General features: G+C 63.9%; 1 protein-coding gene across 6 annotated transcripts in view; it reads right to left on the minus strand.

The window, feature by feature from the left end:
• AHDC1 (AT-hook DNA binding motif containing 1) overlaps positions 1-15,202 on the minus strand; it is a 64,870-nt gene extending 49,668 nt beyond the window's left edge. Inside the window, exons 1-2 of one of the 6 annotated variants that reach the window (XM_054086241.1) lie at positions 15,068-15,202; positions 14,519-14,636 (exon numbers count right to left, since the gene is read on the minus strand). Coding sequence is in view for 1 of the 6 variants with exons in the window: in XM_054086237.1 (XP_053942212.1) it covers positions 14,519-14,651 (133 nt within the window). In the remaining 5 variants the exon portion in view is untranslated. Of the gene's footprint in view, positions 1-8,259; positions 8,369-12,521; positions 12,545-14,518; positions 14,740-14,919; positions 15,003-15,051 lie in introns of those variants that run through there. The other 5 variants (XM_054086243.1, XM_054086242.1, XM_054086237.1 and 2 more) reach the window with 5 other exon arrangements.

A 15,202-nucleotide genomic window follows, 5' to 3' on the forward strand; every position in this document is an offset into this window, starting at 1 on the left:
ACCACGCATCCCTCCAACTCCCCAAAAAGCCAAATCACTCCCACATCCTGCAAAGGAAACCCACTCGGCGTGTCCTCCCTCCCCAGTTATGTTACTGGGAGCTCCCAGTATCACCCTTCCAGCACCCCAAGGGAATAGGGGGGCCGTCTCCCAGCCCCCCCCCTTCCTCCAAGCGCTGGCAGTCAGCGGCGAGCGCGGGCGTCATCGGAGCCCTTGGGTTGTTTGTTACGGCTCCCAACTGCCTCCGTCCCCGGAGAGGTTTCGAAGGCGAGTGACCCACGAACTGGAATGCGCAAAGCCTCCAGCAAACAGAGCCAGCTGCCTGCGCCCGCGCAGGGGGGGCGGCAAGGGGAGAGCAGCCGGCCCCGCGGCACAGCACCGCGCAGCACCGCTCCGCGCACGGGGATGCGCAGCCCAGACATGGATGCTCAGCCCGGATGCACTCTCCTGGGGTGAGATCAGAGCAGTCAACCGGCCTTCTTGTGTCACCAGCACTATACACCCCCCCCCCCCAAAATCTCCACGGCACCCCCTTCCCACCTTCCTCCCAGCCTACGTTTTGGCAGCACTCGGTGCTGGGGGGCTGTATCAGGAGGATGTTTCACCCTTCACTCAGCTGCAAGACCTGCATTCTTGGGTGGCGTAAAGCCCCCCAGGACAAGTGCCAGGACCCCACTTTGGCCAGTGCCACCCTCTTTCCGCACTGGGAGGCTCCCAAGCAGTGGCAACGGGGATGGGCACAGCCCCGGTCTTGGGCAGCTCCGTCTGTGCCCGGCGAGCGTACGAAGCCCCTGTGCCCGAGCGCGTGCACATGGGTGTCTGGGTTTGTCACAGCCTGGTGAGCAAGTTAATCTCAGGCTCCCTGACACGTGGAATAAAATCGCGATCCCGTAATGGAATTCATTCGTCTTCCTGTCCAGGGAGAGAACAAGCCCCCCGCTGCCTGCCAGGGCCGGGGCCGGAGCCAGGGCAAAGCATCCGGGGGGGGGGAGGCAGCTCCCAGATGGGGGGCAGCACCCAGTTAGGAGGCCAGCACCCAGTTGGGGGGCCCTGCCTGCACCCACCTTCCTCCATACGATGGGACCCAACCGGTACGGAGGGACATTCCTGCCAGCTTCTTGCCCAGGGATGTGCAAAACACCGGGTGCTGCCCTGTGTCCTCTTTGGAGGGGACCTTGGCCACATCCATGGGGGCAGCCGGAGTCATCCGTGCAGGATGAACCCCCCACCCCGGGAGATCTGGGGCCCCACCAAGCACGACGGCAGGCACAGCGCTCACAAGGGGGAAAAGGGAAACTGAGGCAGGCGGCGCTGGGGAAAGAGCAATTGCGGCGGCATAAAGAGGATAGGGAAAATGTTCATCCATTCCCACGATGTCCCTCTGGTCCCACAGCTCCTTCCCTGCTCTGGGAGACTTTGCCAGCCGTGGTGGGGAGGACCCACCCTAGGAACCCAGCTGACCCGCAGCACGTGGCCCCGGCTGATGCCAGCGACAGAAAACGCCCTTGTGGGACCCCAGGTAGGGCACGAGCCCACGGGGCTGCCACGCTGCCTCAGTTTCCCCTCTGGCACCCACGGCAATGCCACCCCCAGGGTGGAAAGCGGCCCCGCAGGCAGGGAGGAGGAGGAGGAGGAGAAGAAGGAGGAGGGTTGCTCCTTCCCAGGCACACAAAGCCCCTTTCATAGGGGCCGAGTTTGGATTTCCTCTGCCAGCCCAGCACCTCGCTGCCTCCTGCCCTGCCAGAAACGCTGCGGTCAGAGCTGGGGACTGGTGGGTCGGACGCTTAGGGGGGCACAGGGACCTTCAGCTTCATCCCTGACCGTCCCCATGATTTTCCCCTCCTGTCAGCTTTTAATTATACCCCTAATAAAAGTCGCTTTGCAGGGAAACGGGAGCTTTGTTGCTCAGGAGCTCATCTGCTCCCGCTGCTCCTTCTCCGCTTTAAACCGTAATCCTCAGCTGGGGACACTGCAATTAGCCACCGCCGAGCCGGGCACTGTGTCACGGAGGATTAGGGCTCCCTTCGGCGGGGAGTTGGGGGACCCAGCCCCGGAGAGGGTCGGTAGCTCCGTGTGGGATGGGCTGTCCCCCCACCATGGCCTTGGAAGGAGGGGGACAAGGCGAAGGGCCCCTCCAGGCAAGCAGCCCCCAGCCCACCCCCTCCAAGAGACCCATGCACTGCACCGCATCGGTGCCACCAGGTGATTTTTGGGGTGCATGAGAGTCACAGACCCTCAACTGACCCACCCAGAGCCCAAGGAGGGGCTCGGCTGGCTTCATACGATGCGGTATGAGGACAGAAACAGGGATGGAGGGACAAAAATGGGAAGAGGGGGGACAGAAACGGGAGTGGGGAGGACAGAAGGAGGGATGGGGAGGATCAACATGAGCCTCAACCCATATCCCAGCTTCAGTGCCTGCCCCCAGGTTCCAGTGCCCCCAGAAGGGGGAAACTGAGGCACAGGGTCCCAGCTGCCCGTGACGCACATCCCGCAGCAGGGAGGGATGCGGCAGTATTGGCACACGCCTGGGAGGCAGGTGACAGCCCTCAGCCCTCTCCCCAGGTACGGAGGCGAGCTGCAGAACCAGCGGGTGCTGAGCTCTCAGGGCTGCCAGAGCCCTCGGCGCTCCCTGGCACCGAGCTGGCGCCCCGTTCGGCACTGGCACAACGGCGGTGACGTGGGACCCCCGTGCACGGTGCAAAGGCCACATCTGTGATGGCAAAGAGGTGGTGGACACGGGGTCACTCGACCCCTGAAAGGCGCCCGTGCACCGCTCGCGGGTGGCTGCTCGCCAATCAGCCTCTTCCCGGGGCTGGGGAGGCGAGTGGGGAGCACGAGAGCTCGTTAGCAGCCCTTCATTAAGAGCCCTTCAGGAGGAGGAAGGTACCCAGGGCACCTGCACCTCCGTTTAATGAGCTGCAGCACCATTAAACCGGTCACGGAGAGGGTGTTGGGCGCAGGGGGGGCTCCTGGAGGGCTGACCCCCACCCTGACCCCCACCTCGACCGCAGTGAGGGTGCTGGGGGAGAGGCAGGGGACTTGGGTCACGGTGACAACCGCAGCGGTGGCAGGGACAAGCAGGAGCTCCACGAGCTCCCCACCAGCCCTGGGGGGCACCTGGCTGTAGCTGCACCCCCCCAAACCATGCCTGCACCCATGGGTGCTGCACCCCCAAACCATGCCTGCACCCATGGGTGCTGCACGGAGAGGGTGACGGTGGCCAGCGCTGCAGAGTGGTGCTGTGCGCTGCACCGGAGAGGGGGACAGGACCCCTGGGACCTTCCCACTGTGGGTGACCTCGAGCGGAGAAGGGGACCCAGGTGTCCTGCTCCTTCCCAGCACCCAGAGCTCCCAGTCTGACCATTAAAGCACAGCCTCATGCAGCACCCAGAGGGGACCCAGGCACCCAGATGATGTTCCTGGGTGCACCTTGAGATGCACGGATGTCCCTCACGCTGGCAGCTGGTCCCACAGGACACCTGGGTCCCCCAGGCCTGAGCGCCGTGCACCCCCCCACCCTCCTATGGCCCCCACCCCACCTTCCTGTGGTCCCCCACCCTTCTCGCATGGGGCTCTCCCTCGTTAATGTTTACTCGGGTTCGTTAGCGCCTGCACATCACCATGGCAACCCTGCAAGCTGCGCGCCGCCATCGGCGCCACCGCCACGAGGACGTCCCTGCGCGTGGGGTCACCGCGGGCACCCACCACCACCACCACCACCACCACCCACCTCCCACCCAAGGCACGTGGGGCTGGGGGACGGCGTTGGAGAGCAAAATGGTGCGGGGACATCGGGGTTCGCTTGCTTCCCATTGGAATGGCGTGGCTTGGTGTCACCTAGACAGGGTGACAGCACCCACCGCTCGCCCCCCAAAGCACCCACTGCCACGCCGGGGCTGCAGGCGTGTGTGCAGCACTGCCAACACGCTTCGGTGCTGCATTATTTATAAACCGGAGGAGCAGAGGGCTCGGCAGCAGCTGGAGAGCCCTCGCAGGCCACCCTGCCCGGTGTCACGCAGCCACCGAGCCCGTTGGCACAGTGGCACCGCAGCCCCGGCAGCCGGGAGGGACAATGGGGACAAAGCTGCCCGTGGGATTGGCAGAGCCACGGGGCGCCCAGATGCCACCCTGGATGCGGCTGGTGCAGCACGTGGGGACATCTGGTGAGTCCCCGTGTCCCCTGTGCCAGCGTGACACCCCCAGCTGCCTCCGACCACCCATGGCAGATGATGGGTGCCCCCACCCAAGATCCAGGCATCCCCCAGCGCCGCACGGAGCGCAGTCCTGGCTGTACCACCAACGCAGAGCAGGATGCGACCCCGGTGCTGGCTCCTTCCATTCGCTGGCGGCACCGCGCTCTCTTTGCTACGGCAAACAGGTTTTCCTTAAGCTTTGCCGAATCCTCCCACCTCCTCCCCGCTGCGAGTCCCACCTCCGGGCTGGGGAAGGCAAGAAGAAGAAGAAGAAGAAGGAGGGAGGGGGAATGTGTGTGTGATGGAGGCTGAGTTGGGGCTTTTAATTTTTCATTATTAATTTCCCATCAACGCCGAGAGGCGCTGGGGCTTCGCTCAGCCGCCCCCAGCATCGCCCCCCGCGCTCCCTCGCGCTCTCCTGGAGCTCTGCACCGGCTGAAGCCGAGCCAGGCTGCCGATAGGATTAATTCTGCATGACTGCCCATCTCCGCGGGGGGATCTAAGACCCTCAGGCCTGCAGCAATCTTTAAAATTCCTCCAGCCCAACTTAATTCCCTCTTCCTGCAGAGCTGGCGCATCTGCTGCAGTCAGGCACGGAGAGAGGGAGACGGAGGGAGAAGGAGGGGGAAAGACGCCAGCACCCAGGATTGCCGGCAAAGCTCTGGTGCCAAGCGCTGGTGGCCCTACTGTGGTGGTCACGGATCTGCGTTGTCACCCTGGGGGTCACCCAAAGCCACGCAGGTCGCCCCGGGGGAGAAGGTTTGCATTGGGGGTGGGGGGAAACTGAGTCACGCTGGCGATGGAGGCCGGACGCAGCGCCTTGTGCCGTGATGCTGGCGTGTTGCCACCCTTTCCAGCACAACTGGGACTCCCCAAACCTAGGGGATGACTTAAAAATGAGGATTTTCCAACACTTTTGGGCTGTCTCCCCGGAGGGGAGTTTATTCACACCCCCTACATCCTGCTCTCACCCTCCACAGCCCCAGAGGACAGAGCCTGCAGGTGAAAATCAATCACCCAGGGGTCCCTGGATTTTGGGATGGATCATGGAAAGACAGCTGCCCCTTGGGAAAAAGCCTCGCAGCCCTGAGCAGAGCTTCCTCCCCCCACCTCAGCCCCTCTGCCAGGGGATAAGGACCCCAGTGTCACCCAGGGGCTGCGCACCCCCAGCGTCACCGCCACGGGTGCCCGCGCACGAGCCACCCCCAAGCAGCGTCAGGGCGAGGAGCCCGGCCAAGCCGGGGGGGTGCTCCCCCCCCCCTCAACCGCCCGCCATGCACCGCGGCAGCCCGGGGACGACAGCGTGTCCCCGCGCTTTGAAGGCTCAGCTGCCACCACGCCGAAGCTGGCAGCCGGCGGGCAGAGCTAACCTTCAGGGGGGGCGGCACAGCGAGGAGGCGACGGAGCAAGGGAAAGTGGGGGGGACACACACACACGCACACAGGCAACCACCGAACTCCATCCCTCGCTTGCACCCACGGTCCAGCATCACAGCCACCTTTCTCAGGTGTCGCGTGCATCTTTTTGCCACCTTCGCCTGCAACTTGCCCGGCTCGCCTGGCAGCCGGGAGGAAGGCGAGGAGTGCAGCCCAGCCCAGCTGCCGACGGAGCTGCGGATACATGCATTTAAATCACTTATATCTTTACTTTCTCCTGCGCTGGCTGTGAGATGGGCTTTTTTTGCATGCGTAATTAGGGGGTGGAACAGATGGCGGAGGGTTCGTTTAAAGTAATGCATCCATTAAAATAACCTTCGCTGTCGGGGACTGCGCTCCGACAGGGGCCTGTTTCACCGGGGGTGGCGGGGAAAAGAGGGAGGGGGCTTTGTTCTGCAGGGTAAGGGGGTGTCGGACTTTGGGAAGGCGGCTGGAGTGCAACCTCCCTCTGGGATGCAGCATCCCAAAGCCGAAAGGGTGAAGCTGGTTGGGATGCATGGACCTGTATGGCCGCAGATGGATTGTACACGAGAGCTGGGAATCAAACTGGGGCCAAACTGGGGTTGAACGGGTCCTCTCCAGGGCTCAGTTTCCATAGCAATGTGATGGCAGTGTGCCGGCAAAGCCCAGCTAAGGGTCAGTGTCCAGCCCTCAAGCATCTCCCACGCTGGAGACGATGCCATGGGGTGGACACGGTCCCCGCAGAGGGCGGCTCTGGCTGAGGTCCCAGCTGGAGCTGCCCTTCGCGGGGATGTCACCGTGCCCGCCTCTGTCCCCTACCCACCCTCGAAACCCAAAAATAGGCTGGAGGAGGAGGAGGACACTTTGCTTTGCCACGCAGCACCAGCCGCCTCTCCTGTTTCAAACCCTGGGTTCCCGGGAGAGGCAGGAGGGCTTTGTTCCGGCACTGGAGGAGCGGAGGCCAGAGAAAGCAGGAGTGCCCTGCCAGCTCTTGTGTTTCACTCCCGAGGAATGCCGGGGAGGGGAACGCTGCTCCCCCCCCTCCCGCCCCAACGGGCGCCTGGCCCGGCTGCAGGGTGTCAAGGCTGGTGGGAGGAAGAGGAGGGTGCAGGGATGAAGAACGGGGAGGCGGGCATCGCGCAGATGCTGTGGTCCCACCATGTGTGGTTGGGGTTGGCAGCGGGTGGGCTGGAGAGGAAGGGGGGGACACAACACACATGATGACACACACACCCCCCCGGGGTGGCGCGGTGATGCTGGTTGGAGCGGAGCAAATCATTCCGAGCAAAAGCTGCTGAGCCAATATTACACCCCTGACTCGGTGGAGAGGAGAAGCCCCCCTGCATGGGGACACCCCCTAAATTTGGGGGGGCTCCAGATGCCAAGGACGGGGGCTGGGGAAGGGCGAGAGCAGCAGCGAACCCAAAGCCACCCATGCGTGTCCAAATATTTAGTGTGCACTTGCTAAGGTGCTTCTGCTGCCTTTAGGGCATCGCTGCGTTTGAAGCATCAGAGAGGTGGGAACTGGGGGGGTGGGGGTGGGATGGGGAACAACTGCCAGAGCTGCACTGGGGAGTTGCGGGGGGCGTCTCTCTTTTCCAGCTGGGCCGGGGGCACGGGGACAAGGCTGCTCCCCCGGTCACAGCGCAGGGAGCTGCACAGGGAGGGCTGGGAGAAGCTCAGCTTCACCCTGAGCACTGCAAAGGCTCTACTTCATCGTCCCCTCATCAGCCACCGACCCAACAACCCGTGGGGCTGCACATCTCTCCCTTCTCCTCGTCTTCCTCCTCCTCCTCCTCTTCCATCCCCAAGGCACCTCGCCTGCACTCCCACCGCTCTCCGGCACCCTGGGGTGTCCCCGAGCACCGGCGTGGCCTGGGCGACAACCGGCGGCTGTGGCAACGCTGTGGCTGATGCCAACAGCGGGAAAAGGCTGCTGCTCTCACCAACGCCTCGGCACCCGGTGTCGGGGGGCAGAAAGCGAGATGCCAACGGCAGCGGCGGCGGGTGGGGGGCAGCGATGGCAGGCGCTGGGGCAAAGGCCACATGGGATGGTGGCAACGAGTTGGGGGCTACCAAGGAGACGCCAATAGCGATCGCAGCAGGACCCAGACCATGGGGTGAAGGGGCTCCCCAGGCCAGAAAGCCCCTCCGGTTTGCCCTCCCCAGCCCCACACACGCATCAAGGAGCCGTCACGGTGCCTGTCAGCCGAGGGACACCAGGCGTTACCCCACAGCCCCATCCCCACATCATCCCCTGGCTGCTGAGCCCCAAATCCACCACCCCTCTTCCTACCGCTCACTGATCCAAAACTCCTCCGGCTCATCCCCGTCCTCCCCCAGCTCCCCGTGCCACCGCTCCCCATCCACCCCCAGGTCCCCCGCACGCCACCCCCAGCATTTCAGCCGGTCTTTTTGGTGCACCCCAACACCGGGAGCTCTTCCCAGCCTTCAAGCCAACAATCCACCGGGAAAAAAAAAAAACGGTCCCAAAAAAAAACCACCCTTCCCCACATCCGCGGAGGCTCTGCCAGCTCTGCGGGTCTGGGGGGGCTGCGGGCTGGCCCCCCGCTCGCCAAGAACAATAGCGCCTTGTTCCAAGCCGGCTCTGTCCTCTCCTGCCGGGCTGCAAACACCTCCCTGGGCAAAGCGCTGGTCACTCTCACCTCTACGTCTCTCTCGCTGTTTCCCAGCTCCCTCCTGACAAATCCCCGTTCCCGATCGCTTCTCCTCCCCGCGGGTCCATATTAAGCTACATTCTCCTTTCAGCTGGGTGGAAAACAGCAGTAATAACCATGTGGAGAGAGCCGTGCCCCCCACCTCCACTTCCCTCCCACTTTGGGGTTCAAATTTCATTTCAGCAAAAAAGCTTCCCCCGCCTCCAATTTCTTCCCCCAAACCGAGTCGCTGTCGTCTCGTCTGATCTCGGCAGGGGCCGTATGGATGCTCAGCTCCTCCTGGTTCAGGATCTGCTGCCAATCTGGACCTCGCAAACTGGTTCTCACACAGCTCCCGCCTAGCACCTCCCTCTCAGCAGTTATTGTCCCTCCTCAGCCACCGAGCCCCAGCTTGCTCCCTGCCACCCTGCTCCCCGTCACCCTGCTCCCCGTCACCCTGCCACCCTGCTCCCTGCCACCCTACTCCCTGCCACCCTGCTCCCCGTCACCCTGCCACCCTGCTCCCTGCCACCCTACTCCCTGCCACCCTGCTCCCCGTCACCCTGCCACCCTGCTCCCTGCCACCCTGCTCCCCGTCACCCTGCCACCCTGCTCCCTGCCACCCTGTCACTCTGCTTCCTGCCACTCTGCTCCCCATGCCACCCTGCTCTCCGTGCCAGTGTGTTCGACGCCACCCTACTCCCCGCCACCTTGCTCCAACCCACTGTCACCCTGCTCCCCAGGCCACTTTGTTCCATGCCATCCTGCTCCCTGCCACCCTGCTCCCCCATGCCATCCTGTCACCCTGCCAACTCGCTCCTCTCCCTCTTTGCTCCATGCCATCCCGCTCCTTGCTCCCCACGTCACCTTGTTCTGTGCCACCCTGCTCCCCACATCAACTTGTTCCATGCCACCCTGCTCACTGCCACCCTACTCTCCATGGCATCCCATTCCCTGCTCCCCATGTCACCTTGCTCCATGCGTCACCTTGCTCCATGCCAGCCTGCTCCTTGCTCCACGCACCATCTTGCTCCATGCTCACTGCCACCCTCCTCTCCATGGTATCCCACTCCCTGCTCCCCCTGCCACCTTGCTCCATGCCACCCTGCTCCTTGCTCCCCGCGTCACCTTGCTCTGTGCCACCCAGCTCACTGCCACCCTCCTCTCCATGGCATCCCGTTCCCTGCTTCCCTGCTCCCCATGCCACCTTGCTCCATGCCACCCTCCTCTCCATGCCATCCTGTTCCCTGCTTTCCTGCCACCTTGCTCCATGCCACCCTGCTCCTTGCTCCCCATGTCACCTTGCTCCATGCCACCCTCCTCCTTGCTCCCCATGTCACCTTGCTCCGTGCCACCTTGCTCCATGCCACCCTCCCCTCCATGCCATCCCGTTCCCTGCTCCCCATGCCACCTTGCTCCATGCCACCTTGCTCCATGCTGGCCTCCTCTCCATGGCATCCTGTTCCCTGCCACCTTGCTCCGTGCTACCCAGCTCACTGCCATCCTCCTCTCCATCGTATCCCACTCCCTGCTCCCCATGCCACCTTGCTCCATGCCACCCTGCTCACTGCCACCCTCCTCTCCGTGCCGCCCCGCTCCCTTGCCGCTCCTCTGGCCACGCATAGTTCCACGCTCCCCTCCAGCTTCTTCTCGGACGCATCCATCCCAAACCAAGCCTCCGAGTTCCATCGGGTGAGATTTATTCCCGGCAAATTCCTGGGGGGCCCGCGGGGCGAGAAGCAGCCGGTGGGGAGCAGGGTGGCCCTATTGCCTGGGGCTCAGCAGCCTCCCTCTTTCCTGCAGCTGAAGAGCTCATCTCCCTCGCCCAAGGCGCTCCGTCCTCCTCCAGATATTTTAGGCCCAGGTTTTGCGAGGAATGTACAGGCGCTGAGCCCAAGCCGATGCGCTGAAGTCAGCAGGAGGCGAAGAGCGTGCGCGGGGCTCGGGGCCCCGGGGGTGGTGGCGGCAATGGGATGGGATGGGATGGAATGGGATGGGATTCTGCTCCCTCCGCCTGGAGCTCGTTTAGCGGCGGGAAGGGCAGAGGTTGGAGCAGGCGGATGCCAGAACTGCTTCGCTTTCCCTCCGAGAGGATCAATACCACATTTCGCCGCTCCCCCGTCTCCCCGCCTCGCGCCAGGCTGCGCCTTCACGCCTGCGCGGGGTGGGCTTCGCCCTGGAAACTGGGGGGGATCCCTGCTGCTCTCTGTCCCCATCCCCTTCCCCAAGGAGAGCGAGGAGGCAGTTTTTGCCACCGTGGCACGTTCCCCGCCAGCACCCACCCGGTCCCACCTTCACCCCACGCACCAAATCATGCTTGCGCACACGCAACACGACGCTACCCCCTCCTCCAGCCTCCTCGCACCCCGCTGACCCCCTGCCCCTCATCCAAGCACCCCCAAACCCCTTCCTTGCTGCAACCGTGGCAGCTCAGCACGTCCTAACCCAGCCTGGTGTCCCCAACGGAGGGGCTTCGCCCTCTCGCCGAGGGGGAATCCTGGCGTGGCGGCGCGTGACGCCCTTGTCACGGCCCCGCTGGCACGCAGGCATCCTACGTGCTCCGACAGGTGAGCCCCCGGGGCGGCGTTCCTGCCTGGGCCAGCAACTGTCCCCACCGGGCAGCAGCTTTGCAGGCATGTTCCTTCCCTGCACGTCCCTCCCTCTGTATCCAACCTCTCTCGGCCAGCAAAAAAGAAGAATAAAAAAAAAAAAAAAGGGGGGAGCCGACAGATTTTAATGAGCTCCCCGGAGGCATCGCTCCGCACCCCCCTCTCCCGCCTCTTCGCGCGCCCGGGAACCGATGCTCTGAAACACAACCCTCGGTGGCAAGGCTGGAAAAAAACCACAGGGCACATTTCTCTCCTCGCTCCCTCCCTTCTCTCCTCGCCTCCCCCAGCTTTTTTGCTCTCCTGCCGATGCCAAAGACCCAGCCGGGCTCTTGTGCTTTCACTCGCAGCTGCAGCTGCCGATTTTCGCTGTAAGCCCTTGTGCCTAGAAGGCCCAGAGCGAGGGATTCTGGGACACGGTGATTGAAGACAGCACCAGCGCGGAGACCATTGCTCAGACTTTCCCTGTCTGTCGCCCCAACGCTCAACCCACAGAGAGGGAGGGGAAAAAAAAAAAAGAAGGAAAAAAAAAAAAAAAAGAAGAAAAAAAAAGGCAAGAAAGGAAGAAAAAAAAAAAGAAAAAGATGGAGAGGGGAAAAAAAAATAAAAAGAAATGGACTGGCGCTCGCCCCTTCCCACCCACACACCGCTGCGCCGGCATCGAGCATCGGGTCAGGCAGCCCACGGGGCCAGGGCGAGCTCCTCAGCTCCCGGGGAGCTGCTGGCTGCTTGGCTTTGCAACAGCAAATCCTCCTGCGAGCGCGCCGGGTGCCTCTCAGCGCTCAGCCTGCTGTGCATCGCCTTAAAAACTCACGGTGGGCACCTTAGTGGCAGCCTCGTTGCTTCCCCCAGGTGTTATTTCTGAAGGGATAATAACAATAACGCGGGTTTGGAGCCATTGGTTGCAGCGCAGGGGGAATATTGGGGCGTGGGTGCAAAGGGAGGCGATGCCTCGCGTGATGCCGGGTGCTCATGCAAAGCCAAAAAGCTCCCCTGCGGTGGTAGGACCATTGGGATGCATCCCGGAGCCAAGGAAACACCTTGGGCGCACGTCACCACGTCCTCTCTGCATGCAAAGCCACCGGAGAGAGCGGGTCCCCAACACCCTGGGGGTTCAGGTGTGCTTGGAGAAGGTCCCACAGGACCAAATATCCGCCCCCCCAGCACACGCAGGTACCGCTCGGTGTGTGGCCCCGAGGCGGAGGAGGAACAACTCCAGCCTGGATAGACAGACGGACACACGGCGGGGAGTAGGGGAACCAGACTGCGACCCCGTGAACCCCCACGCTGGCGAGAGGAGGGGGCCTGGCCAGCACCTCCCAACCAGACGAGCCTTTGCACCCCGAGAAACAGCGCACCGTTGGCTCCCCGAGAACCGCGGCCAGACCACTCGGCACATCCCAGCTTGGAAGTTCGGCGGGTGGCGAGGCTGGGGAGGGGACAGGCGCAGCGGGGTGGACGCACATCTGCGACGCATTCCGGGGCCATCCCGCATCCGGGCAGCCCAAGCCACAGCCCAGCATCCAGCTAGCCAGCCTCGAGGGGGGGAACCCTACCCAATCACCAAGCCAAAATCCACCCCCCCTGTGCCTTGTCCCTTCACCACGCTCCCGTTACTGAGCCCGGAAGAAGGAAACAGCCCTCCCCACCGCTTGCCCTGTTTACCAAGAGCTGGTTCCAAGCACTCGGGAGAATAGCAGGAGCATTTCAAGGCCCTGTTTCCACTCGGCTGACACACACTATTTATAGAAGCCCACAATTCTCCCAGAGCTTTCCTCGGGATCTCAGCAGAAATAGCCTGCCCCGGGTCTCTGCTGCCTCCTCTAAGGAGGCCAGGGCAGCGTTGGCCCCCGCAGGCTTCCCGTAACCTTCCATGGGTTTCCATCGCTTCTCCTCCACCGGCTGCCCCGCTCGCGGCGTGTCCTTGGCTACCCCGTCCCCTCCACGGTGCCAACCCTTCGCCTCTCTCCCCGTTGCCAAAACCCCATCCCGTCTCCACCTCCTGCCGGATGGCTTCCCAGCGGGCACACGGTGGCACACGGTGGCTTCGACGGGTACGCGGTGGCCGTGGCCGGCGTCCGCTCACCGGATAGGAAAGGAAAGGAAGGGGGATTGTGGTTGCCGGGGTGTAAAGAATGGGGGGAGGCTGGCAAAGCCACCTCCCCGCCTGACTGCATCGGAGCGCGGCGGAGCCCCGGGGGACTCGCACCGGGGATGGAGTTGGCCTATTCAGGTTACAGAGACATGGCAGAGCGGAATTTGGCGCCGCGCCATCCCTTCTCCAGCCCCCCCCTCCCGCCCTCCTCTTCCCCCCCTCCCCACCACCACCCTCCCCTGCAAATTCCTCAGCCCAGCAGGAGAAGCCAGTGTAAGGGGACACCTGGGGGGGTGGGGGGGCAAGGAAAAGGAGGAGTGAGGCTTTGGGGGGGGGGGGGAGCCCCCCGATTCAGACCACCACGCGCCCCCAACGCTTGCCTGCGCCTGGGTCGAAAGCAAGCGGGCAGGATCCGTGCCCGTCGCCCCGGGAGTTCGCTTCTGCTCTCTGTCACGCCAGGATAAATCTGGAGTGACTCCACTGCGCGCCCAGGGCTCATGGCAGCGGCACACAATGAGCTCAGCCTGTGGCTTTCGGTGGCCGCTCTGGTAGCCACGGGCCAAAGGGGTTGGATAAACGAGGCCACCTGGTCGCGGATAGGGCTACGTCCCCCCACCTTGGCATGGAAACAAGGTGGGGGACACCCAGGTGTCTTCACCAACCCCAGCCTTGGGGACACCAAACGCGTCTCCAAGGTGGGCAGAGAGGGTCCAGCACGAACGCGACGCCGCGGGGTGACTCCAACCCCTGCCAAAGCCACCGCTTCCCCGTGGTCCCCATCGCCGCGCACGCACCGAGGGGCCACGCCGGGGTGGGTGGGTGGGTGGGTTGGGGGGGGTTGGATTTAAATCAGCTGATCGATAAAAACAAATCAGAGGGGGGATGACAGGCACCGAAGTGACAACAGCTCGCCGAGCCCCGCGTCGCGGACCACGCAACTTTGCCAGCGGGGCTGGGGCGAAGCCCCTGCACCCCTCAAAGCCCTCTCTTCGCTCGCCACGGGGTTGCTCGCTGCTCCTCAGAGCTTGGCTGTTGGGGAAAGGGGGGTGGGATGCTCAGCCCCCCCCCCCCCCAATGGGAGGTGGGGGGGGTCCCCAAATCCCCTGGGAAGCCCAGCAAACCCCAAACGTTGTTGACAACGCTGTGCCTTCTAGTGGAGAGAACCGGCTCTGACAGCTGTCACTCAGCACTCACACCCCAGGGGGGTTCGGGGGGGGGGGGGGCAAAACATTGAGGGGGGGGCACCTAGGGGCCGCCCAAGGGGAGGGGTCTGAACTCCTGGAGCTCACAGCCCTCCTTTAGTCGGGGGGGTCGCCTCCCCCCCCCCCCCCCCCCCCCCCTCCAACCCCCAAGTGCCATTAAAACTCCGGCAATTTGGCACCAACTCGCGCAACTTCAGCGGAGGGGACGGCGCAGGGGGACCCAGGCGCACCCCCTCGGCTCTTTCCCACCCGCCACCCCCCCTGCCCTGCCCCAAATGGGGGGGAGGGGGGTGTCCCACCCCCTCCCCGACCCCACACAAAGGCAGAGAGAGACGGGGGCGGGGGGGGTCCCCCGCAATACTCACCCGCCGGCTGCTGCGCTGCCAGCCCCTCGGAGCCCGCCCGCTTGGCCAGGCTCCTGCCCGCCGGGGCTGCCTCCTGCCCGGCCGCGGGGGTCCCGGAGCCCTCGGCACCGCTCGCCACCTTCAACGAGAGCATTTCCAGCGCCTCCTTGCTCACATTCTCCCCAGGCAACTCCTCTCCTTGCCAACCCACCCCCTCCTCCGTCCCTTTTCCTGCTCTTTCCTCTCCGCTTCCCTCCCTCCACCTCCCCCTCCACCCCTCTATATTTTATTTTTTTTTTTTTTGTGGGGGGGGCTTTTTTCTCAGCTTATCTTTTTTTTTTCCTCCCCCCCCCCACCCCCCTTCGCCTCTCACACACACACACACAAAAGGCAGCGGAGCGGGAGGCGGAGGGGGAACCGACCTCCCCTCTGCGCCTCCGCCGCTCGCCGCCTGCGGAAAGCAAAGAAAAGACACAGCGCAGCAGAGCCCTGGCTTGCCGCTGCCTCCCCCCTTCCTCCTCCTCCTCCCTCTCCTCCTCCTCCTCCTCCTCCACCTCCTCCTCCTCTTGCCTTCTGCCGCTCCCGGCTTTGTGGGGGCTGGGATAAAATCAAAAAGGGGGGGGAGCCGGCGGCGAGGCGCGCCCTGCCCCTCTCTCCTCTCCCGTGCGCGCCGGGGACCGCGGCTCCGCTCCTCTCTCCGCGCTG

The sequence above is a fragment of the Cuculus canorus genome, chromosome 22, assembly GCF_017976375.1.
Source record: "Cuculus canorus isolate bCucCan1 chromosome 22, bCucCan1.pri, whole genome shotgun sequence".
Taxonomy (NCBI): Eukaryota; Metazoa; Chordata; class Aves; order Cuculiformes; family Cuculidae; genus Cuculus; species Cuculus canorus.